Source organism: Siphateles boraxobius, unplaced genomic scaffold, assembly GCF_051911475.1.
Source record: "Siphateles boraxobius isolate OS27281-9 unplaced genomic scaffold, OSU_SipBor_1 29, whole genome shotgun sequence".
In the NCBI taxonomy this organism is placed as follows: domain Eukaryota; kingdom Metazoa; phylum Chordata; class Actinopteri; order Cypriniformes; family Leuciscidae; genus Siphateles; species Siphateles boraxobius.
In genome coordinates this window covers 3,287,501-3,314,295 of record NW_027508908.1, presented here as the reverse complement: position 1 = coordinate 3,314,295, position 26,795 = coordinate 3,287,501, and the positions used below count along the sequence as shown (strand labels likewise).

General features: G+C 42.4%; 2 protein-coding genes across 4 annotated transcripts in view; one reads left to right on the top strand and one right to left on the bottom strand.

Moving 5' to 3' along the window:
• Positions 1-6,081: 6,081 nt before the first annotated feature.
• Positions 6,082-16,157, bottom strand: gprin3b (GPRIN family member 3b). Of its 3 annotated transcripts, none has more exons than XM_077246097.1 (2): positions 15,969-16,157; positions 6,082-9,932 (listed from the first exon to the last, which is right to left on the bottom strand). In XM_077246097.1, the coding sequence occupies exon 2, from the start codon at positions 9,837-9,839 to the stop codon at positions 7,857-7,859; it is 1,983 nt and encodes a 660-aa protein (XP_077102212.1). In that variant the 5' UTR covers positions 9,840-9,932; positions 15,969-16,157; the 3' UTR covers positions 6,082-7,856. The 3 variants fall into 3 exon arrangements, with proteins under 3 accessions (XP_077102212.1, XP_077102211.1, XP_077102213.1); XM_077246096.1 differs by lacking the exon at positions 15,969-16,157 and adding an exon at positions 12,590-12,770; XM_077246098.1 differs by lacking the exon at positions 15,969-16,157 and adding an exon at positions 12,464-12,661.
• Positions 15,978-26,795, top strand: part of otx2a (orthodenticle homeobox 2a) — a 47,187-nt gene continuing 36,369 nt past the window's right edge. The window contains exon 1 of the mRNA XM_077246099.1: positions 15,978-16,041. The gene's annotated coding sequence lies outside the window, so the exon portion shown is untranslated. The remainder of the gene's footprint in view (positions 16,042-26,795) is intronic.

Below are 26,795 nucleotides of genomic sequence, written 5' to 3'. Positions count from 1 at the left end.
CTCAGCAGCACCCCGCAGGTGAAGCTATTTCATGGATTCAGCCTCGTGGAACTGAGGCTGGTTACTGAATTTGAAAAGAAATGATAATGTGTGTGTATGTACCAAATAAATACCTATAGGCCTAGCCTATATGATATTGCTCTGCATTCATCATTTGCGATGCAAAAAGTATCTTATGGGTATGGTACTCTCTTTGCTTTTTAGTCATTTAATGGGAAATTCATTGCGTTCACTGTTGTATTGGACGCCGATGTCTGTCATTGCAAGAAAAGACATTTTTATTTTTTGGCTAAAATTATCCCTTTAAGACATTCCTGCATGTCTGGACACAATACTTCTTAGTTCATACAAATACCTGGATCTGTTGTGTCTAAAAATAAACACCCTAAGGGCCGGCAATTGACTGAATACTTTGTATTTAGGAAGAAAAAATCAACAGTGAAGAGAAAGTACTGCTTGCTGTGCCACACATACTGTCAAGGCCTGTTTGCTCCGGCATTGAACTGGTAGAATAAAAGAGGATATTTTTAAAGAGCTGCTTTCATTGAAGTGGCCCATATATGCTCAGTCGCTCCACCAGAGGTTTGTTCTGAAGGAGCCTTTGGAAAGCAGTGTCACTATCTGGCTTGCTCTTTAAAGAGTGTCATTGAGGTTCTTCCTGGTATTCTGGAGAGAAAATAAGTTTGCATATATAGTTCTGCACCGAGCGGCACTTCATTATCTCATAAAGATAATGAGAAACTGTGTGTTGCTCACTTGGAATTACCAGGAATTACCTGCTATCAATAGGATTACAATGTCACTTTCATGTCATAGGAGAGGTTTTATCTCTCAAGAACAATTTTGATAGATACTTTTCAGTACATTCTGAGTTTACTTTGTTATTCATTTTGAGTTTTACTCATGTAAATAAGGTTATCATTTTAAATGCATCTATACCACTCTTAGAAAAGAAAAAGGTTCTATAAAGAATCCTAGGGTTCTTGACTTAGTTTTTAAGTTTTTAAGAACTCCTTATACCAAAAAAGGTTCTATATAAGGAGAAACGTCTTAAATGATTGCATGATACTAGTTTTCTAGTGATAAAGTATGTTGATGAGCTGCTTAATTCATAAAATGTAATTCAAATACAATGAAAACAAAATGAATTAAGGGTATGTTTACACGACAACGATGTACTAAAAGCAGAAAAGTGTTTCCTTTGTGGTTTTTTGTGTACAGATGACAATGTTATCAAAACGATACCCGTTCACACGGATCCGCAAAAATGATTAAAAATGCTGTATTCTGCTACCAGGCCGGTAGGGCGATGTCACTTTGTAAAGAAAAACTACGTACCTATAGTTTGAACAAGTAATACACATGTGCATTATGTCACTGTTTTCACAAATTCATGTTTTTGTAGTTTACACAGAGAAAACAATGGTATCCTTTACAAAAACATGCACTTTGAAACCCGTTTTTAAAAGTTTGCTTTTTCAGGCCCCCAAAGCATCATTGTCGCATAAAGCATAACATTTTTATGCGTTTTTATTTGGAACGGTGTTGTGTAAACGGCCCCTAAAACTAAATCCATATGATGCCATGATGGAAACCCCTATAAGGTTCTATATGAAACGCCTGAAAGAACCCTTTAAGGCCTTGTCCACACTAATACGTTTTTGTTTGAAAACGCATCTTTTTCTCTCCGTTTTGGCCTTCTGTCCACACTGAGACTGTGTTTTTGTCCTGTGAAAACTGAGCGTTTTAAAAGCACTTTCCCAAGTAGATCAATTTGAAAACGGCGTTTTCACGTCGAAGTGTGGACTGTGAAAACTGAGGTATTTGAAAGCGATGACGCATGTTTAGTCATGTGATGCATATTGTACCGATAGATAAATATTCTTGTTTATAACATATTGTGCATGTTATGTGCTATTCACTTTCTCACTGTTGCTAAAATATTTTACTTTGTACACTCTTCATATCGCAGTTCTGCAAAGATGAAAGAAAATGTACTCGCATTTGCTGCCCTGCAGCCAAAACATGAGAGCAGTTGTGTTTTTAGACCAATAATGGTGAGTGAGTGCAACGCATCAGTAAATAGTGAGATATTTTGCTAAATAAAATCCTGTCAGAACAATAGCATAAGAACTTTATTATGTCTGTTCCATCTGTATCATCTCAGTGAGCTTTTTTCACATGTGCAGTAAAGGTGAATGTAGTGTTTTTCGAGGTTTCAGTGTGGAGGAGAAACTGGTGTTGATGGAGAGCGCTTTGAAACGGAAACATGTCTTCAAATGTATAGACGTAGCCTAAGTTTCTATAGAACCTTTTTCTCTTTAGAGAGAGGCTGCTTTTTTGTCCATATACAGACAATCAAGGCACATGGGGACAAAAGGTTTTTTCAAGATCTCATGTAATATTATATCAATATCACCTGCCATAGAGTCATGTGTGGGGTACAATGTACAGTTACTGACACCTTATTTGGACTGTCACGGTCAGCTGTGAGTGAAGAGCGCCATATTGTCAGGATTTAATTAAGACGAGGAGGAGAGTGAAGGGCAGGCGGCGTCTCAGTGTGAGATCAGGTGCACGGAGAGGATGATGGTCTGTCACCCTGCAGCTATTTGCAGATTTTTTTTTCATTTAACATTTAATAAGAGCCTATGAAGAGACTGAATATTCTCAAGCACCGCTCACAAATTGTGGCTAATAGGAAGTGACAGTGCTGTCACCGCATAACCAGAATGCCCATGTATCTTGTATAAAGAGTGCAATGTCTTTATCCAGCCTTCAATATTTTAATAATATTTTCAATGCAGACGATTTTTAATCTTGTAGATTAGACATAATAAGCAGAATCATTGGATGTTAAGAGTTAATTAAGAATGCTATAAAGTTCAGTGAAATTGAAATTGAAAGTCAAATCGCAGACATTTAATGGATCTATTTTTTTTTTTGGATCACTTTTGAAATCATCCATGCACTCGGTTTTTTTAAGTCTTAGACTTTTTAACACCACAATATAAAGGGGAAAAAATTATATATTTATTTTTACACCCTTAATTTATAAGGCATTATAAATAATAACGCTTACAGAATGCTCAATACTGTTATTTTTTTAATGAAAATAAGCTCAAAGGGATTCAGACATTTACATATTTATCCATTTTCCATGGTTAATTAAATAATTAACTAGATAATAGTTTATCTAATAGATATCAGTACAATAAAACACGGTAGCCAATTTGTGTCTCTTAATGCTTTTTAGGGGACATAAAGGTGTAACGTGCCATGTACAAAGACAAAACGTGAGAGAGGTACATTAGAAGGACAGAGAGAGTAAATCAAGGTGTGTGTGTGTGTGTGTGTGTGTGTGTGTGTGTGTGTGTGTGTGTGTGTGTGTGTGTGTGTGTGTGTGTGTGTGTGTGTGTGTGTGTGTGTGTGTGTGTGTGTGTGTGTGTGTGTGTGTGTGTGTGTGTGTGTGTGTGTGTGTGTGTGTGTGTGTGTGTGTGTGTGTGTGTGTGTGTGTGTGTCGTATAAACATATGTAGGGCAAATATTCCACAGGGAGCGGCGCCATGAGAGGAAGCGCTGGAGCTCTTCCAATTATTTAATGCAGCAGCAGCAAGTAAACAAAAGGGAAGTGTGATGGAGACGACAGCTGATGCAAAACTGATCAGACAACCGAGGAGAAGTTCTGATGTAATCTCCTGATGCTTCTGGCCCCATAGAGAGCTTCATACAGTGATGCAGGGGAATAGACTACGAAATGTACTGTAAAAATGCATGATAACTTGCTGGGTTTGCAGTTAAGAACTGCAGAATTCCCTGCAGTAACTGAAGCATTGCGTTTGGTTACATTATTACTATGCGAGTACCTGGACATGGAATTTCGTTCCTTTTATGATTAAGGATTCAATTGTAATTGTCTGACCTAAAACTATGTTGATGCCGTGGACACTTAAAACTACACTCTTTATTGGCATAGATGGTTCCATTAAGAATCTTTAACATCCATGGAATCTTTCCATTCCACAAAAGGTTCTTTATAGTGGAAAAGGTTCTTTATATATTTTTTTATCTTTATACTTTATATAAGAAAAAAAAAACTGTTCACTGAAAGGTTCTTTGGGAAACCAAAAATGGTTCTTCTATCAATGGCATCACTGCCAGTTTATGACCAAGGTAAATTAATGATTCCATACACATATTTTTGGTATGCATATCAAATAAATATAAGCATTCACTCATTCACAAGACAAATTATTATTAAAAAAAAAAATTCACAGTAACACTTTAGTTTAGGGTCAAATTCTCACTATTAACTAATTGCTTATTAGCATGCATATTAGGATATTTGCTGTTTATTAGTACTTATAAAGCACATATTAATTCCTTATTCTGCATGACCATATTCCACATCCCTTAACCCATACCCTACCTAAACAACTACCTAACTTACTATTAATAAGCAATAAATAGGAGTTTATCGAGGCAAAATTCATAGTTCATAGTGAGAATTGGACCCTAATCTAAAGTGTGACCAAAATCACTCATAAGACCTTAGTGACAACATACAGTAACTGCTTTAACCCATTACAAATCTAATTGCCATTTTACTGTACCTCTTAAAAAGAGCACTTAACCATTACTATTTCTCATACTTAGGGTTATATATTAATTATGAAACTTCAGGGCATAACTCACACCATTTTTACATGAGTTATACTTCAGAAGATGTGGCTTTTCTATCAAAATTCTGTTTAATCCCCCCCGTTTTGTTTCAACCCCGTAAGACCTTCGTTCATCTTCGGAACACGAATTAAGATATTTTTGATGAAATCTGAGAGCTGGATCACTCCTCCATAGGCTTCTAAGGGATCTAAACTTGCAAGCCCCGAAAAGTTATTAAAGACATCGTTAAAATAGTCCAAGTGACTACAGTGGCTCAATCTTAAGTTTATCAAGCAACGAGAATACTTTTTGTTTGCAAAAACAAACAAAAATAACCACTTTATTTCAACTATTCATTTCCTTCTCTGTGGGCCTCGAGTCAGTTAACTAGTGTGATAGCGTAGAGCTACGTCACACGTAGGCTCCCTATTGGCCGACGATGTGTGTGATGCGTATGATGTACAACAACAGAAGCTTTTACGCTATTACACTAGTCGAGTCGAGGCCCACAGAGAAGGAAATGAATGGTTGAATAATGAAAATATTTAAGTCGTTATTTTTGTTTTTTTTGCGCGCAAAAAGTTTTCTCGTCATTTGCTAAACTTAAGATTGAGCCACTGTAGTCACTTGGACTATTTTAACAATGTCTTTAATAAATTTTCGGGGCTGACAAGTTCAATCCCTGAAGAAGCCTATGGAGGAGTGATCCAGCTCTCAGAATTAATCAAAAATATCTTAATTTGTGTTCCGAAGATGAACGAAGGTCTTACGGGGTTGGAACAACATTTTAATTTTTGGGTGAACTATCCCTTTAAGATTTTCACTTGGAAGATGATAAAACAGGTGAAAAAAACAGCATAGACCAACATTGAAGGAAAGACCCTATAGTCATATCTAGAGACGAGACGATCACAGAGATCTGGGTGTCATCTGTTTTGACTTGGTCCAGGATAAAACTAACAACCATGTAGCAAAAATGCGCTAATAACCGCACAGAACTCCTGCAGGGTGATATAGCAAGATCAAATCTGAGATCCACAGGGAATCTATTAGCAGTCTTAATGACGGTATGAATAATAGAGAAGGATTGCTTTTAAAATGTGCATTTCTTTATATTTATCTGTTGGTTATAGGGCCTCCAGCGGCTGTGCACAGCCCCGTTCTGAGATCATGCTAAGCATTTTGAAGCTTAAATTATCTAAACTCAGTTTGATGAAGATCTGTTTTTCATTATACAGAATTTGCAAATAACATTCGTTTGAGATCTACAAATGTACCAGAAATGTAAACCCCCAAAATAATCCATGATGTATATTTAAATGTCACATCATTATTTCATTAATGTGAGTAATATTATTTAAAAGTTTTAGGTATATTATACACTATGCTAAGTTTGATGGGATAAGACACTGCTATGAAATGCTTGCCAAACCATTTTAATATAAAATCATAAACAGGCTCTGTTTACACCATAATAAGCATTGTGAAGGTCTTTTCTTTTGCTAAATTGAAAAATATATATTCACAATAACAGTTACAAATAAAATTATGCAACAAAAAAATTACCAAACATATCTAGGCTACTAAAGTTTAAAAAGATATTCAACTTAACAAAGTAGGTAAAAAGGGTTATGCATACAGTACAATATGTAAATATGTTATGTAAATATGCATACATCTGCTGCTCGTCAGTACAGTGCATAATCTTGGGTAGAATACTGCCATTCTGAACTAATACACATGCAGATTACTACATATTATCATTACTGTTATATTAATTTTAATTATTGCCATAGCACTCTAAACATCGGTACAGCTTTACTATCACCATAAATAATCTTTATCTAAAAATATGTTCTGTTCTCCACATAACACTCAAATAACCATTAGTTTCTATATTTAACAAACTCTTCAGAAAACAAACGGGAGAAATCTCCCAACATGCTTGTCTCATGGAAGATCACATTGACCTCTCAATAGTCATGTTTCCACTGTTGGGCAAAAAGCGAGTGTGCTAGTGCGTGACAGGGCCAGCCGCTTTTCCACTGTCACTTCCGGGGCTTAATGGGGCCTTCCTTTGGGTCAACGGCCAGTGGTTTTCAGCCCGCCGAATACCTTGGTCCAAAGCGGGCCAACTGGGGCTTGAGTCATGTTGAATCATGAACAAAGGTGGCGTTTATCTGAGTCGGCAGAGGGACCACACCCCTGCTCAATTCTTATATTATTATATCAGGCTACTTTAAAATTTGAGACATTTAAAAAAAAAATTAGCTCAAAACTCACTTTCAGACAGTGAGTGTTTTAAATAACTTCCTTGCAATCCGATGGGGATTCTAATCACCGTATGAAGCACAAATATTAATATGCCATGCTAAAGGCTACATATGCTAACCGTTGCGATAATAAATACACATATTTTATGGAAATACCAGAGACTGCTTGCAGAACGTAGACAAATCATATGATTCTAATAGTGTAATTATTCGGTTTAATGTTTTATCTCTCTTCCCTGTGCCTTTGTTGATACCGGACTAATGCTGCCTTCACGTGCTATTGGAATTATCGTAAATTTTCCTATTTAAAAAATAAAATTGGACATGAACACCCTCTCAAGTCAAAATTTTAATGCAATGAGTTCGTAATGCCGACTTCAGAAGTGGGAAGTTGGAAATTTCCAATAGCACGTGAAGACGTGCTAAGTCTTTGCCTTTGGACTTAAAAAGCCTTAATAGAGTTGTTTTGTGCATTCTTGTGATCTCAAATAAATGGAAGCAGGTACAACTGCATTGGTATGTGTACTCTTTTTATATGAAATGGTAAATACCAGTTTGATTGAGCATGATTGATGTGCACTCCTGACACAAATTAATAAATTACTGTCACTGTAACCTTTTTTTATTGAAAAACATTGGTAAAATAACGATGCTGGAATCTTAAGTCTTTAAGTAAAGACCAAACGTTCCCTTCGGTCTTGCTCATTTTGCAATCTAGCTAGTTTTCAGTCAGCTCAGCTGGTGAAACGGTGTGGTTGTGTGACGTTGTTCTATGCAGGTGTGTTAAGTGCTGGTTTTTAGGGTAGTGCTGTGGGGCTACTGGTGCTGTGGTCTGAGGCTATTGACCCCACCCGGCATGTTGTTAGCCCTGGCTCGCACTGGCCCGACAGTGGAAAAGTGGCTAATGACAACCACACATCTTTCATTCTAGTACTGACGGCCGTGCGCAACAGTTGGGTCGGCGGACATTTTGGAACATGGACCTCAAGTTGATGTTAACCTGCCTCCTCTTGTTCTTCTTGCCGGGAGGCGAAGACAAGGATTTTCTGATAACCGTCTGGGTGATGATCTTCTCATGCTCCTTGATTTTGCACTGCAGGTGACTTTGAATGGCAAATCCCAGCGACTCTGGATCCACTGACGCTCCGTATACCTCCCATGTCATCCCTTGCTCGTCCCACACGACGTCATTTACACTCTTGGATTGCTTGGCCTTCTCTTCCTCTTTGTCATCTTTCTTACGCTCCAGCTTGGATGCTCCCTTCTGTTTCTTCTCTACCTTTTTACTTTGTGGTGTGGAGCTTGATGTTGGAGGAGTGGTCATTGCGATGTCCTTTGGAGGTTTTGCAGAACTTGCCTCCTTGGATTTCGATGCAGGAGGCTTGGCCAGTTTTACTGGCAGATCCTGGCAGACCTGAGCAGATGTTTTGGGTTCCTGTACACATGCCACATTATATGGACCAGATGCTGAAACCGCAGGTGAACCTTGGCTCTGAAGGTGACAGGTAGTGTCGTTTGACTGTTTGCTTTGGCTGCAGGTCTCGATATTGATCTGATAAACTGGTTGAAGCGGCGATAATCCTCTTTGGCTGTTGTGTTGAGGCTCTTTAGGCTTGGCCCCAAGCTTGGACTCTTCCTGAAGGTCAGCATCTACATGCACCATCACTGTGTCTGACTGTATAGGCTTCCCAGGGAGGATCGTACTGGACGCAATGACAGATGTTAAATCTGTCTTCACCCCAACAACCACTGCTATACTTTCAGTCTCCTCAGGTAGTAGGCCAACTGATCTCCGATGGGGTTGTAGAGACAGAAGACTAGGGCTAGTGGCTGTAGATTGACTGCAGACCGTAGCAACCGCCTGCACCTCCACATCATGCCGTTTTGTCCCGGGTTGGTTGCCAACCTCTACTGCTGAAGTCATGGTAGATGCCTCACAAAAGAGTTTACAGTGGACCTGCTTCTGCTCCTCAGGAGCAGCTCCCTGCTTTTGGACCTCCTCATCAGTCACTTCCGTGTGGACCGAGTGACTTGCACTGCTAGCTGAAGACACCAATGGGCATCCAGAAAAAGTCTCCTGAGAGGTTCCTGGTGGTTTAAAATCCTTTTTCATGCAGTCATTGCTACATTTGTCCTCTTTAACAGGCATATGATGGATCTTGTGTGGTTGTGGGGTCTGAGATCTTGTCCCAGGGACTGGTCCAGATGTTTCGGCCGCTGAGTGATTGGTTTTAGGAGCATTGGTGGTGGATAGCATTTCAAACTGTGTACTGCTGATGCTTATGCTGGTGGTGCAACTCACATCTTTTGATCCAGATAAAAGTGGCATGTCCTTAATTGTGTTGTTTGTACTGGGAGCCCGAGTCTGGCTTGGCGTTTGATTATGCAGTGTCTCTTTGATTGCACTAGTTTCATGAACTACCAATGCTTTGCTCTGTGCTTTGGGCTCATGTTGTTCATTTTCAAGTGGCTTTGTTGTGCTATTGCCATTTTCCTCCTTGTCAACATTACATGTAGTTGTAGATGATGGGCTGGATGTCGAAAGGACAGTTTTCGAATTTGAATTCATTTCACAGTCAGTTTTTCTACCTTCAGCACTCTTGGCACACTGACCCGAGGTCTTTATGTTTGCATTACTGTTTTGAGGTCGCCTGTGATCTTCACTGCCATGGGATGGCATGTTTTTGTCTTCAAGGACAGTTCCTCCAAGTAGTGTGGTGTGGGAATCTTTGATGGAGGAATTGAGATGCATATTATCCTGATCTGAGCAATCCTGATTTAAGTTTAACTTTGGCTCAATGTCCCAGTTAGCATTTAACTCTTTATTTCCCAGCACATCTATACTGGCGAGCTGAGGCATCATCTGGACAGTGACAGTCCTTTTGGGGTTTGGTACATTTTCCATGTTGAATCCCTTTTATGTGGTGAAAATCCAAAGTCAAAATATTCCAGTTTGGTTCCCCGTTGAAAGCCTGATATTGTCCCCTTCAAGGCTTCCCTAGATCAGAGAGATAAAAAATTATTTTAGAAACACAAGAGGAGACATACCAACTGCTGTCTTCTTATGATCATTATGAATGAACTGTGTGAGAATCTGCCTGAACATTTATCTGCAAACCATATGCAGTTACACAATAAAAAATAGTAAAGCATTTCAATGATGCAGTGTAAATGTTTGAGGTCATTTATAACTGTACAGAACAGCTCGATAGGAAGTTCCAATAAAATAAAACAAAAGTGCATCTAATCCATCATAAGCCATTACTCGTAGCAGTGTCATCCTTTTCCTTGTTCTGTAAAGCATTATATCAATAAATAAAACAGTTTTTGCAACATCAATTACACTGCGCAACACAGGCTTATCACACATACACACACACACACACACACACACACAAAAGCATTGTTTCAAATATTTCTTATTATTAAATTACAGAAGGACAGATTTAGTATCTAGTGCCAAATTAATTCAACATTTGATAAATTGGGAATATTCAAACAATCCTAGAGCTTTTCATTGGTATGTGATGCTCCATACATCCTATTCATTAGCAAATGATTTAGATAACTCACAACAACACATTTTCTTAATATCACTCTTAAAAATAAAGGTTCTTTATTGGCATTGATGGTTCCATAAAGAACCTTTAACATCCATGGAATCTTTCCATTCCATAAAAAGGTTCTTTATAGTGGAAAAGGTTCTTCAGATTTTAAAATGTTCTTCACACTAATTTAAAAAAGAAGGTCTTTTAAGAACTGTTCACTGAAAGGTTCTTTGAGGAACCAAAAATAGTTCTTCTATTGCATCACTGCAAAAAACAAAACAAACAATAAACATTTGTAACCATTATTTTTATGAGTGTACATAATAATGATGATTAGCAGTATATTTTATTTACAATTTTACTTTTTTTAAATTTACCATTTTATTAGTAAAAATAAAGGCAGAAAGTCATTCCACCACATTCTGTATCATTCTTTATTCTGAAGAGCTGGAGAGCAATTATTCTGTGTTTGACCTTAGCAACTCAAATAGCCCCGAGGAGCCTCAAAAATGGAAATCTGATAGTCAGACACAAACCACAGCTGATCAGCCTCAACAACGGTCACGGTTTTATAGTATTCCTAGCATGCAGAAGTTTCATTAAGCATCATGTATCCATAAAACAACAGCTTTACTATTACAATATTTATCATACTAGATAACTAAGAATGCTTTGTTGTTTATAGACCAATATATAAGCTGACAGATAGATTAATCAGCTGATGCATATAGCATGCATAACAGTTCCAAAATGAATCAACATCTTAAGTTGTACGTACATATCGGCAATTACAATAACCATTGGACTAATGACAATGACAAACCACTCAGTTTACCACTAATATGCATAGGCTATATGAACAAAACAGTTCTTTCTACTGCAGAAAACACTTTTGGTGAAGTTTGTATAGTTATGGTGTATAATCAGTGCAAAGTATTGTACATTTTCTTCCTTTTCAGTTGATAACAAATATTAGAGGAAGTCTGTGACACACATACACACACACACATAATAAAAAAGTAAAAAAAGGAAACACTGAGCCAGTGCGATTCACTGGCCACTGCGGAAACATTCACTCTAATCGTCTGACAAAAGCATGAAAGTCAATTATGCCAAGTCTCAAATCGTGACCTGTCATTGATGAGAGCCGCTCGGAGGACGGTCGCATCTGCAGGAGGATGGGGGTGGGGAACACACTGTTAAACATTATTAAGTTCTGGCGTCTGTGTCACATATATTAAATGTTAATTTCTACATCCAGCAGATATCCCACAGGAACATACAGGCAGAGAAATGCCTCTTTCTCGGAAGCTGGTTAACACTCTACACAAATGACCTAAAAATAATCAATTTTAATAGGACAAAGTCTCGCATATTGATTGGAGCTGTAAATAAGACGACAGACTGCAATGCATGCAATCATTTACAAAGAGACATTCACGTTTCATTTGGAAATACTAGCAAACTCATCTTTAAATTGGGTTATGTGTGCGCACAATCTCACACACACACTTTTTTTTTCATGGACTTCTGCTGTTTTCATAGTGAGCAAATGATATTCAATTTCTCACCCTTAAATTATATCCAAGCCCCTATCACTAAATATTTTGCATTCTACAATTTTATGTACAATTTAAAATCATTGGCCACAGTGAAGCTGATTTCAGGTTTTTCTATCCTTGAGGCTGCATTTGGTCCCCCACAATATAGGCAAAACTAGACCTACACACACACACACACACACACACACACAGTAGGACAAAAAGCCAGACAAAGTCTAAATAGCATGCATTACGATAAATGAATTAAAACTAGATTAACTGGGTATATCTCTTAAATCTGAGAATTTGCTAGTTATATTTACCATTATCTTAAGAAAACCATGTGAAAAATATGAGAAAAAGCTTTGCATTACAACATATTTTGTTGTTGTTTAATGATCCCCCCCCCCCCCCCCCTACCAAAAAAATGCTGAACCCACCCATTCAAATACAAATCCTTGCCTTGACTCGTATCGAAATCCCATAACTTGACCTTGTTGGCAAATTCATCAGGATGTATCCCTGTAGGAGCTGCAGATAAGAACACACGCGCATAAAAATCCTACCTGGTACGTCTGCGTTTGTATCACATCATTTTCCGTTTGATTAGTGCGCTATTGACGCGCTGCTCGTGCACTAGTAAGTGCACTCGACGGATTATCAATGAAAGAATGTGAGGCGCGTGTCAGTGAGATAAAACCACGCCTTCCAAGCGCATCCTAACCGCAAGTTCACTCAGCCTGTGGCGGATGGCAGGAAGAAGAGTGCAGTTCTCTCCATCACCGCTAGAAGACGCCAACCGCTCAAGTTCAATATAAAAATATGAGGATGTCTCAGAGGTAAATTCGTTCAGGTCCTTCCATAAAATGTCTTAATACAGTGGATGAAAAAAAAATGAAAATTGTTTTTTCTTCTTCTTGAAAATGGAAATAATATTGGGTTATTTTCTTTGCACAAACATCAGTTTTAAATAAAAAAGTTTTTAAATGGTTTGGGATTAAAATAATTTTGAAATCATTTAAGATTTTATTAGGAAAGTTTCAAGGTGTTTCTTAATTTGTTCCCCTTTCTCCAATCAAACAATTTTAAACAAAATATGTCTGGAAATAGTGTTGAATTTGGTGGGCTGCATCATTTTGGCCGTTTAACTTTGAATTTACTTCGAGCTGGCGTCCTCAGGTAAACTAATTTTCAATCCTTCACTTATTGTAGCAATGTCTATGTAACGTGTCTAAGCTTGACAATAGCATATTTGTTATAAATACTTTCTTAAAAGTAGGGTATGGCAATTTCAGAAAGGCTAGCAATAGCAAGCTAGTTTAGAAAGCATGTTCAAATCATGAGATCCCACCCTGCCTTCAGAGCTTTATAAAGCAACGCGTCCTTCAAAACACATGAACGCAAACAGCGGCATGAGACGTGGCGTTAAACTAGGCTACCTCATGTCTTAAAGCACATAAGATATAATAATAATGAACTTAAACATCTTACAGAGCTCTGACTTTTGCCACCTGACTGCTGCAGATTCATTTCGCCGTTGATAGTGTAGACAATGACATTGAAACCCGAATCTGAGGACGTGAACAACTCCGGGTAGAACGCCACGGGTTGCTATCTCCTAATTACGGTTAAGACATGGTAAGTACGCAGCATAAGCTGTTTTGGTTCAGGAGGAACTGTAAAAGGCTGCTGATTATTTGCAGCACTCGGTGACTGTATGTCTATATGCCTTGCGTAACGTGCTGATGTGATGTGTTGCATGAGCAGGTACGCGGAGGTATGGAAATACTGAAACAGGCAGCCTAGGGGATTGGGATGGCCAGTCGTCAGATCCCTTAAAGGGACTATGTGTAGTTTTTTATGTATTTTATTATCTAAAATCAACATTTATATTCATAAATATGTCCTCAATGGTGTACAAATACCTCTGCCAATTATCTGACTTATCCTCGTAAACGAAGAATTTATTATCTTTATATACATGTGACGGGTAGGTCCACGGAGGCTTCCATGTCGTTCCGCCATCTTGAAAAACTCTAATAGCAGAGAGGGACAAAAAGTACTAGGCCAACGCGTTTCCACAACGCGTTTTCGTTCAGAGCCAGTGTCACGTAACTGACAGCAGCAGAAACGGAGGAGCAGAGCAGAGCAGTGAGAGGCGCTTGTCACTGCCCCGGCAAGTTTAAAAGGCTTCATAGCACTGCTATTATACTGTAACATTCGTTTGTTTGTTGTGTCAAGGTGCAGTTTGTTTGAAATAACAAACCTGTTCACCCGAAGGAAAACTCGACGAAGTGCTATTAGAAGACATCCTGTTATAATTTTTTGGTACATAACAGCTACCGTAGATGCAACACGCATTTGAAAAAGCGAGGCACTGGAGAGCACAATTCGTTTGAATGCAAAATACAATTTCACCGCTAGAAATTCCTACACAATGTCCCTTTAAAGAGGAAAGGGGGCCCTTGGCTCCAGCGATTAGGCAAGGCGAGCACCCCAAGAGTCATACCCCCTGTGATATCATGGCGGGATTCAGTGAGGAGTCCACGTAACACCAGGCGCTGGGTTCTGTGAGCTCCTGAATTTCAGCTACACGGCCCACGGGTACCCACAAATAATTTAAAACGGCACAACTGACTGCAGCCAGGTAAGCACCGTGGTTGAATCGCGCCAAAGTATAGTCTGATCAACCTTCAAGGCTGGCAGGCAGGTAGGACATCTTATCATTGCATTCAGACGGAAACGAAAAAAAAATTGTTTTAACATTTAGACCAGTTCTATTACTGATTGCTATCAGGATGTGAAGAGAGTTTCGACCAGAATTCAACCAAAACCAGAAAAAATTGCCTATACCTTTAAATGACAACACAAGCACATCTTGCTTTCAAAATAGACTTGCACTGGTTTACCAGTTGCGTTTAAATGGACCCTTATAATCGGATTGACGTCTCAATCGGACTAAAAAACCTTCAAACCTTAATCGATCTGATTGAGCTCGATCCGATTGGAATTTCGATCGGATTGAAAGGGGTGGTTTATTCCTTTTGTAATCCGATCGAGAGAACATGTAAACACTTGATCGGATTGAAAACCGAAACTGAAAGCACTGCGCGCATGTGCAATGACGTTAAAATAGCGTAATGATGTATGACGCACGGAGTGAGCTGTTTTTATGTTGAATAAGGGGTCATCTCTAAATGAGTGTCACATTATTCTAAAATTCTCATTTCACTCTGCGTCTGTGAAGTGCAGTAGGACAACGTCCCGCCAGTCCTTGTTTCAGACTCTCATCCACAGATTTGTGCGCGCGGTTTTACTGCGTGATAAAAGCAGCACGGCACAACGGTTCATATGCTCATTGCCTCCAAATCATGACCAGAGACGGATAAATATTAAGTCAGCTGTTTAAAACAAATAAAGAACCAATAGAGGAGGGTAGTTATGCGCGAACAGCGGCAGTAGCCTACATATTCGTGCAGTCTGCGCATGTGATTTGAAAAAAATGTGCGCCAAATTTTCCGATTTGAAGCTTGTGACATAAACGAGCACATCAACCTGATACTTTATTTATCGTTCATGTAAACACCGTGTTCGGATTCATCAATCGGATTGATTTCATTGCGATTGAACCAAAATGTGGCCATGTAAACGTAATTTATAGCCTATATAACTGCATATTGGAATGTCTGACTTTGTGGCCTTTTCCTCACCTTTGTATAAGGTTAAAAAACTCTAACAAATCATCAACATTTACGCCGATTATCATCGATATTCCTGAATATGAAACTTTCCCCACTATTTGGACTTTATTAACTTAATGAACGGTAAACCTTCTTGGCTTAAGCCATATGCGTGTGTTGAAAAAACACCCACCGAAACAGTTAATAGTTAGTAGTTGGTCAATTAATAAAATACCGGTAAGCAAATAATATTTTTTCCTCAGACCTGTGATGAAGATCTTCCGTCGCCCGCTGTGCCGGCGCCATCTTAATCTCAAGACTTGTCCGTTTGTACTAAGGTAGGCTATGGATAATAACTCTCTAGACTCCTACAAAATCAGTCCTCTAATAGCATATTAATTAGAAACAACTTCATCCTGAGTTTGTTGTTTAAAAACGATGGCATAAGCATTTCATCAACAAACGTCATGTTACATGTTCATCGCCAGGTGTCACTGTTATCAGCGTTGTGATTTGGTCCATGGGTCCATCCAGTCAGTCATTTGTAACCAGTGTCAATTATTTCCCAAAATCTGTTTTGCCTAGTTTAGTGAATATTGTATTAAAATTTAGTTGTTCATAGAAGTTTCATAAATTGTTATACATCCGCTAGATATGTATTGATAAAAAAATAAAAATAATATATATAGGCTATATATATATATATATATATATATATATATATATATATATATATATATTACACACACACTCACAAATAATCGAGGAAAAAGCCTTGCACAATAATTAATCAAAATACAATCAAAAACAATAATTTTACTGTAAATTATCATTACTTCATCATTACGAAATTATACATAAAACTAGTTTGTGTAGAATATTTGCATATTAACATTTGTATAGAACAAACATTATATTTAGAGTTATTTTTCAGCAATTTAATGCATACATTTAAATGAATAAATATGTGAAAAACAAAGACATGTTTCCATATGTTTTATGATATAGGCCTATATATATATAACCATTATATTTTTTATATAATAGTTAATAATTTTTTATAAACTTTACAGTATATGTCCTCTTGTTCAGAGATATTTGTGTTTGTTGAGTCCACTATGCAGTGTAGTGATGTGAAGGCAAGAATATGTTAGAAAACCAGATACAGAATGAACACAACCGTTTATTTATCATATTTGAGGTTTTGAAATGACTCTGGACTCTGAGGATATGTTACACTTTCTTCTCTAAAGTGGAGAAAGTCTCCACCCTCCACATATGTCCCACAAAGACAGCATCTGTTACTCTTTGAACCTTCCTCCCAGACTGGACCTGCTGTTGCCATGGAGACACCCCCACCCCACATCCTCCTCTTAATCCTCTCTGACTTCATTCAAACTAAGGTCATCCCACCATTGGATAAAAGACTGAAAATGATAACATAGTCTCTTTTGTCGTAGTAGACTGTGATATGCTATCTATCTATCTATCTATCTATCTATCTATCTATCTATCTATCTATCTATCTATCTATCTATCTATCTATCTATCTATCTATCTATCTATCTATCTATCTATCTATCTATCCATCCATACATCCATCCATTCATCCATTCATCCATCCATCCATTCATCCATCCATCCATCCATCAACCCATCTAATATCCATTCATCTATTCATCCATCCATCCGTCTGTCTGTCTATCTATCTATCTATACATCCATTCATTCATCCATCTATTCATCCGTCTGTCCGCCTATCCATCCATTCATCCATCCATCTATTCATCCGTCCGTCTGTCTATCTATCTATCTATCTATCTATCTATCTATCTATCTATCTATCTATCTATCTATCTATCTATCTATCTATCTATCTATCTATCTATCTATCTATCTATCTATCTATCTATCTATCTATCTATCCATTCATCTGTTCATCCATCCATCCATCTATCTATCCATTCATCTATTCATCCATCCATCCGTCTGTCCACCTATCCATCCATTCATCTATTCATCCATCCATCTGTCCACCTATCTATCCATCCATCCATCCATCCATCCATCCATACATCTATTCATCTGTCCGTCCGTCTATCTATCTGTCTGTCTGTCTGTCTGTCTGTCGATTAGAGGTTTATCCTTCCACTGTTTCAGTCATTGGTCTCTTTATTTGACATCAAGGACAATTAAGAGAATGTCACATCTCATGTTCGTCTCGGGAGGCACTTTCACTCAGAGGTCAAGGACAAACATGCAACAACACCAGCTCATTCCATAATCCATAAATATTTAAGGAGTATTTACATATGACAAGTCCTACATGAAATCCGCTTTTGTAGAACTCTGGAGAAAGCGACAAGATTTCCAAAAGATTTCTGCATGAAAAGCTACAGATTCCTTAGTTTATTTTATTACTCATTTATTTTAGTGCCACCACTGCAGTAGCCTACACTCAGCTCCATTGATCACCATTTTTACTTTATTTACCCCACAAAACAGCACAGAAGATGCCCATAAGGCCAGTAGATTCCATCCATTGGGTCTGCATACACTCTCAGAAAAAAAGGTACAAAAGCTGTCACTGGGACAGTACCCTTCAAAAGGTTTCTAATATTTACAATTTAGGTGCTAATATGTACACTTTTGGTACCAATTGAGGGACTAATATGCACTCTACCTTTTGAAAAGGTACAGCCACAGTGACAGCTTTTGTACCCTTTTTTTTGAGAGTGTATGACTTAGTTGAGAATCACAAAGCAGAAATGACACATGACATGGATCCAGCTGCATGATGGTGCTCATGCATCAGGTGTGTGTGAACCATCTTAAGGAGTTAAGTGCTTTAAGACCCCGCAATTCCCTCACAGTCAGGTATTAGACATGTTGACAAAGCCGTGTGTAATCTGTCATAGCACAGGGATTACAGTACGGCCGCGGTAGCGCAGTTGAGGTCGGACAAAATGGCGGAATAAAGGGAAACAAATTGTAGAGTAATCTCCTGAGAGAAGACGCTCGGGCCAAGGGGGTTCCCTCGGAAAACTCCATTTTGTCTCTCTTTCCGCCCTCGGGGACTTCTCGCAATCCCATAATCCCCCTTGTTTGATGTTTGAGAGCTGATGGCGATGCTGAGGACGGCCCAGAAAGGGTCTTTGTGTGTGCCGTGTGGCTGCAGAACTATCAAGGGTTTGAATGACATGGCAAGAGGGGAGAGAGACGGGTAACTTTAGCTTAATCTAGGCTTAGTGCTGCTACACACACACTCGCTCACAGGTGTGTGTGGCCCTCTGGCTTTGTGGGGATGGTCGGACCCAAACCTCTCTCCGTATCTCACCCCGAGGATCAATACCACTCTTGAGGCCAAGAGAGGCCCAGGGCCTCGGATTAACTCGGGCTCCACCCCTCCGGTCCAGAGCTAGTTTAGATTTCATTTCTGCTCACGACTTTAACCGTTAACACTTTTTAATAAGAAGCACTCATCTGCCGCTCAACGCCGAGCAGAACCTGGGTAGTGTTGCACGTACGGTTTGATCGCGACGTAACATTTGCATTAGGAGTTCAGTGTGCCACTAACATTTGTACGTTTTTCGGGAAAGCTAGACTTTATAGTAAGTCATAAACTCTCTGTAAACAAATGCACCCTCCTGTAGTGTTAAAAAAGTGTGTATCATTTTTGTCTTGCGGGTCATACAGATCTGCATAGGTTTCAATGCAATTTGCCAAAAATCAGCCCACTGTCAAACACTGATTATTCATGTAAAACAGAAAATTGAAGCAAATACGGTTTAGTGGAGCTTGTCAGAAACTTAAAAAATATAAAATATGTGAGAAATGTAACGATTCCTGTCTGTTGCTATGAGGTCCATTTGACCCACATATTTTATGCTCAAAATTAGCTGAATAGATACAAAATGCAAAAATGTTGTCATGATTACTTACTTGTAGTTATTTGCACCTCATTGTGCAAATAGTCACTACAAGTATGAATAGTATCTTTGATTATTTGTAATGTAATCAAATGTACTGTAGTGTAAATTACATTAATAATTGTAATCGTATTTATTTATGTTTACACAATGTAAAAGAAACTACCTTTTTATGCCTTGTCCTCGAACCCTTGTGAGGGTAAAATGGGTTCCCTTTCAGTCGATAACGTCGGACGTAGTCGACGCCGACTGAAATGGGATCTCGCTAGAGAGCCTGTCTTCTTCGAGTACTATTGAACGAGCCAATGTAATTGGCGTGCGTGATTCGCATCACACACTCCGCCCCCGCGGCGCGGGTATAAATACGGAAGTGGATGCACGCACTAGTTGCCTTTCGCTTCGGAGCCGATCGTTTGATGTCTCTGAGAGTGCTGTTGTCTACAACGAGCGAGTGTGTCGGTGTTCTTCAGGAAGACTCTCCCAGTGCTGGTGTTCTACAGCGCGAGTGCAGCGGTGATCGCGAGCTTTGAGCTCTCAACTGCTGTTTTAACAGCAACAAATTTCTAAATGTTTGTGTGTGTTGATGGCTGGTTAGAGGGCGGAAAAGTGAGTGCTTCACTGTTTCAGTTCTCTGTTCAGTGTTGCCGCGGTCATTCCCCTGTGTGCTCCGGCACTGGTGACGGTCCTATTTTCTGAAAGAGCAACACGGGTGCGTTTGCGTCTTTTTCAAGATGTCATTCCGCCCGTGCGTTTCTGGGTGCGGTCGTTCCCTGTCTCTCTCTGATGGTCACAACTGTTGTGTCACGTGTTTGACTTACAGCACGCTGAGACAGCTTTTGTGGACAGCTCATGTTTTCACTGTGGGAACATGACTGTCGCAGTGTTGAGGGCGAGACTCGCCTTCGTTCGCGGAGAGCGAGTCCCCATTACCATGCCCCACCCTCGGGTGCTGTGTGGGATGGGTGACCGGATGATAGTGTTGGATGTCCCGCCCGGTAACCATTCCCTGTGGGCTCCTCACTCCTCCCTTCCACTGCAACCACTGGAGCCTCCTGTGTTGTCTGCTGGTCCATCTGTAATGGGTGGGCCAGCGGTTTCACTCGGGGCTCCCCTGGAGGACAGGACGCCGATTGCAGCATCGGAGGGTGAGCTGACTTCTAGAGATGATGACTCGGCTGCATTGTCTCCCTCCGGGAGTTCAATGTTGCCCGAGCCGGATCCAGAATTATCAGCTATGCTGAAACGGTCCGCCGAGGCTGCCGGGCTCGAGTGGAACCTCCACCGTGTCCCGTTCAGTCTCGGTTGGAATTTGGAGTTTGGTATCTTGGGGCGGGCCGCGCTGGTTCTCAGCTCGCCGCCCCAGTGCCTTTCTTTCCCGAAATGCATGGAGAGCTTATCAGATGGTGAACAGCATCTTTCTCTGCCAGAAACTGCCTGAATAGCTTTTCCCCCTCATTACCCTTGATGGAGGAACGGTGAAGGGTTGCGAGGTGTCCCTCCATTGGAGCGGTCTGTCGACACAGGTGCACCTGTGTCCGGCGGCCGCTGCCTTTTGGGGGGATCCTCGTCTCCCCCCTAAGGCCTGTGAGTTTCGTCTGTTCCGACGGGCAGAGCTTACAAAGCCTGTGGGCAAGCCCCTTCCTCTTGCGTGCCATGGCGTTGCTGCAGGCTAGGGCACCCATGGCATGCACGAGGGTAATCCAGACCGTGCGCTCATAGGTGAGCACCGCACTGCATCCGACCTCACCCTCCGGGGTACGGGTGTCGTAGCGTGCGTGATCGGTCTGGCGATGTCCACCTTGGTGGTCCAGTAGCGCCTTCGTTGGCTCAGCCTGGTTGGTATGGCGGATGCGGACAAGGTTCGGTTCCTGGTCTCCCCAATTTCCCAGGTTGGGCTGGTCGGCGACGCGGTGGAGAACTGAATCAAACAGTTCTCTGCCGCTCAAGCGCAGACGGAGGTCATCCGGCACATCCTGCCCCGGTGGCCAGCTGCTGCCTCCACCCGCCGCCGGTGGCAGCTCCTCCGCCTGCTCGTCGCCGTGGGCGTTCTCCGGCCGCCGCTCCTGCTGGCCCTCCGCAGCAGCCTCCACCCAGGCCTCAGCATGGAGCCGGCCGCAGTAGAGACGCCCAGCCCGCTCCAGGCGCTGCCAAGCCAGGTGGCAAGCGACAGCGAAAGCATTCCGGAGCGGGCCGCCCAGGAATGGATGAGATGCTCTTGGAGTGGCACGATCACTCCCTCCCCCCGGGTGAGGGCCGGGTGGAGCCTTTGTTTGTGTGTGTGTCTGTTCCGCCGCTGGCTCCCTAAAAAAAAAAAAAAAAAAGCGGAGCAAGCGGTACCCACACTTCAAAGAGAGAGCAATTTCATCTGTTCCTGGGTCCCAAGAGGGCCAGTCTGGCGGGTGTGACCCTGTATAGCCTTACACCCCTCAGCTCCCCCTTGGTCGCCAGCAGGCAGCTTGGTGCGTTCGAGGACCCGGTCATCCGCCTTCTCACGCGCCCCCTGCCGCTTGTGGAGACAGGTAAGTGTTGCACAGCACACTAACACCACTCTCTCTACTTTGCTGCCCCACCTCAGGCTCGGCTACCCTGCTCAAGTCAGTGATAGTCATCACATTAGGTGTTGAGCAGACGTGCTCCTGAAAATTCAGTGATATTCATCACACCGAGTGTTGAGCAGTGCTCCTGACTTGTGCGTGCTTATCTTATCCTGCTGGCGAAGGATTTGATATAGCCGCTCCTCCAGCCGGTACGAAGGCCAGTTGTAAACTCGTTCTTCGTGCTACTAGGGGGTGGGTCGTGACCATCTTGGCCCAAGATTGGTCTGCGGCTTTGACCTGAAAGACATGTGCTTCAGATCTCTACCTCCCGCACCGCAGGCCATCCTGTGTGTTGCGTCTAAGGGTGGAGTATCAATACAGTGTCCTTCCCCTCGAGTGCTCCAGAGCCTGTTGGGTCGTCAGGTCAACTGGAAGAGAGTAGTCTCGCCCACGGGCTGAGTATCTCTTTCTTAGTTTTGGAGAGGTACTCGGTCCAACATGTCTCTCCAATGAGAATGTGTTCAGCTGGTGTTGAAGTGAGAAAGGGTCCCACTGAAAGAACTTTCAGAGGCTCCTGGGGTATATGGTAGTCGCAGCCTTTGGCTTCCTCCATATGTGACCGCTTCAGCGCTAGCTTCACGATCGAGTCCCGAGGTGACCGTGGCAGAGCAGCTCACCCTGTGTGACTATAGTTCATCCCGGTCTGCTGCCAAACCCTCTTCAACAGAGGGGCCATGTACAAAGGGCGTGTTTTAACGGGGGCCTGGGCGACCCCCGACTACACGGGCATTCGTGCCTCGAGTTGTTAGACATTGCGACCGTTGCGCAAGCTTCCCCTGCATGTCACAAACTCACCCGTCACCTCCTCCTTGGAGTCAGACGCTTCTGAGGGCGCCTTGTTCCACTCCTCCCGCTTACTCAATCGTGCCGCCATCGAGCCTCACGACAGTTATAGCCAGGGCAAGTGGAGGCTCCATCCCCTGGGTCCGGCTGGGTCATGACCATTCCGGGGCCGCTCAGTTGCCCCCCCCGGTTTTATTTTTCCGCCAGTGTTTGGGTAAACCGAGCGGACTACCCTTGGACAAACACTGGGTCTCAGCTGCCCCAGGGGCCCGCAGAAATGCGTTTAACCCCAGTGAGCCTTCTAAAAGTGACCGCGACTCATGGTCGCCTTGCGCCTGCTCAAGTCAGTGAAATCATCACTCTTCATGTTGAGCAGAATTGCTCCTGAAACTCAGTGAAGTTCATCGCACTCAGGTGTTGAGCAGCAATGCTCCTGTAGCTCTGTGAGTTCATCACAGGTAGCTCAGTGAATTCGTCACACGCAGTGCTGAGCAGAAATGCTCCTGGTGCTCAGTGAAGTTCTTCGCACTCAAGTGTTGAGCAGAAATGCTCCTGCAGCTCAGTGAGTTTATCACACTCAGGTGTTGAGCAGTAATGCTCCTGAAGCTCAGTGAACTTGTCACACTCAAGTGCTGAGCAGAAATGCTCCTGTCGTTCAGTGAAGTTCTTCGCACTCAAGTGTTGAGCAGAAATGCTCCTGAAGCTCGGTGAGTTTATCACACTCAGGTGTTGAGCAGGAATGCTCCTGAAGCTCAGTGAACTTATCACACCCAAGTGCTGAGCAGAAAATGCTCCTGAAGCCCAGTGATCTTCACATGTTGTGTTGAGCAATGCTCCTGTCTTTTGCGCCCGTCGCTTGCACCTACGTGCCAAGTCAGGAGAGGAACAGGTCTTCATAGTTGCCCCTTATTGGCCCAACTAGACCTGGTTCCCTTCAACAGCCTTCCTGACTTCCCCTGAAAACTCTTTCGGGGACGGGGCACGATGGCACACGCGTTCTTCCCCCGGAGATTCCGGGCGGTCTTACATCTGAACGCGGAGGTTCAGGTGGCTATCACAAGAACATGTGATAGTTACCATCACTTCTGCGAGCACCCCCTAGAATTGGGTAGCGTGCTTACGCCTTTAGAAGTGGAACCTAGTCGTTGAGTGCGTCTTCTCTCCAGAGGAGATCCTGAAAGCTTTCGATCACTTCAGTGCTCTCTTTCCTGCAAAATGGGTTGCAGTAGGCTGTTTTCCTTCACCCTCAAAATGATGGTGCCTCGGTGTTTAAACGACGCTCATCGTGTTGCAGAAGTATGCAGAAGCACGTTCTGATCGTCAGGTTCCTGAGGAGCAAGGTCTTGTAAATCCTTGTGTCCCTCTTTATCCTCTTGGGCCTTGTCCCTGGTGCGACTGCACTGCAGAGACCGCCCCTGAGCCACTGCAGGCAGTGAGTTAAAAATTCTGTTATATCAGTTCTCCTGCTCGCGTGGTCTCTACTAGAGGGTAGGGACTTGCTCGCTTTCGGTCAACGTATTGTGCCTGGAGTCTGGGCCGGCTAACTCTCACAAGCTGAGACCCCGGCTCGGATTGTGCCCAAGGTTCCTACCTCTCCCGTAATAGGAGCAGGTGGTGAGCCTGCAAGCGCTGCTCTGGAGGAGGCAGATCCAGCCCTGGCTTCTCTGTCCGTTCGCTTGGACGTGTACAGAATGCAAGTCATAGACCTCAGACCAGCTCTTCAAATATCTGTTGGAATTCAGCAGAGAGGGAAGGCTGTTTCCATGCAAAGTTGCACTTAGTGCTTGCCTTCATTTCGGCAAAGGTCCGAGATGCAACATGTCCACTTAGGTGTTGAGCTCCTCTATGATGAGTGTAAAGTGCTCCGCCTGGGCGTTGACGATATGCTTTGCTAAAACAGATTCTAGAGTTGGGGGCTGGACGACACCTAGTTGAACCGCTGCCTCACGTGGGCTCCCTTCTCATGAAGCCAGTTTCACCGTGAGCCCGGTTCAAGTGTTGGCTTGCTGCGCCATTCCCCTCCTATGGACTGGATACGTGCGCCTTTCTACTCCAGTTGAGTTCCCTTAAAATTGAACCCTGTTGAGTTCCTCCACACCCCTCCGACGTCGGACGTGCGGAACGTCTGGTGTTAGGCCTACCACTCGTAAGCAGTGTGGAACCTGTGTTAGGCTGGGTCCATATGTTGCGGTCCCTTCGGTGACCCCATATGTGTATTCTTCCACGATACGGCTCCCTGCGGTGAGCCCGTGTCTTCCCTCGGCAGAGTCTCTCTGCCGTCACTGTCCGGTGTGTCTCCCCCCGTCTTAGGCTGGAGCCACCCCAGTGACATTCCATATGTTAGACTGCCCGGTTTCCGCCCAGTTCATATGTGTATTCTCCACATTACCTCCCTCTGGGTTGGATGTGGCTTCCGCAGCGTCCCTTCCTTCCAACGTACGGGGAACGCTTTCCCAGTGGTCCTGTAGGAACAGCAGTGACTTCCCTGGCCTAAGCCCTGTCCTTCCCCGCCTTAAGTTTGCGGGGGCATCAGGAGGCTTTGGTTTAGGCACTGGAAGGTGGCAGCGTTAGTGGCGTGTTCAATGGTTGATCCCATTTCAGTCGGCGTCGACTACGTCCGACGTTATCGACTGAAAGGGAACGTCCTGGTTGCGTATGCAACCCACCGTTCCCTGAAGGAGGGAACGGAGGACGTAGTCCCCTTGCCACTACCGCTGGACCACCGCTGACCCCGGGTTACTCTCGGCTCCTCAGCGAAAAGCAACTAGTGCGTGCATCCACTTCCGTATTTATACCCGCGCCGCGGGGGCGGAGTGTGTGATGCGAATCACGCACGCCAATTACAATTGGCTCGTTCAATAGTACTCGAAGAAGACAGGCTCTCTAGCGAGATCCCATTTCAGTCGGCGTCGACTACGTCCTCCGTTCCCTCCTTCAGGGAACGGTGGGTTGCATACGCAACCAGGACGTTTCTCACTCTTCTTTTCAGTGCTGCAACAGTCTCGTAATTGAAATCCAAAAAACTAACAACCAAAAAACATCCTTTGACAGATTTTTTTGACTGTGAACCTCAACGGGATAAAGAAACAGTGAATTCTCTTTGGATGATTCAGAAGTCTTCAGTTTCAAGTAAACTTTGAGTCGTACATTTCACACAAGTTCTTGTGTATTTCATATTTGCAGCTTAAGAAACATTTTAAGTATTCAAATCATGATGTGATATGAAAACAACAGACTTTATATTAAAAAGACGATTAGCTGAAGAGTAAACTGACTCTTCTTTTCTTACAGACGCCATATTTAGGGATTTTACACGGCAAAGATGTACTAAAAACTGAAACATTTTGTGTATAGACGACGACGTTGTGAAAACGATCCCTGTTCACACGGATCCACGAAAACGACTAAAAGCGCTGTATTATTCATGTCAGGCCTGTAGATGGCGATGTCACGTTGTAAAGAAACACTACAAGACTGAACACGTATTAAACATGTGCATGACGTCACCGTTCTCACAAATTCGAATTTCCGTAGTGTACACAGAGAAAATAACGATATCGTTTGCAAAAACTTGCACTTTGAAACCTGTTTTCAAAAGTTAGCATTTTCAGTCCCCCGAAACGTTGAGGTAGATTAAATGAACGGCCAAAATGTAGAAAATGTTTTCTGTTTTTAGTTGAAAACGGTGTCGTTTAAACGGCCCCTATGAGTTGTGCACTAAAGCAACTTTCTGCAGAGCCCTAAACACTAGAACCGCAGCTAACACTTGCAGTCTAAGCTGTT

Bases quoted from the DNA above. Each gene is read 5' to 3' on its own strand.
- gprin3b (XM_077246097.1), bottom strand. From the start codon at position 9,839: ATGGAAAATGTACCAAACCCCAAAAGGACTGTCACTGTCCAGATGATG.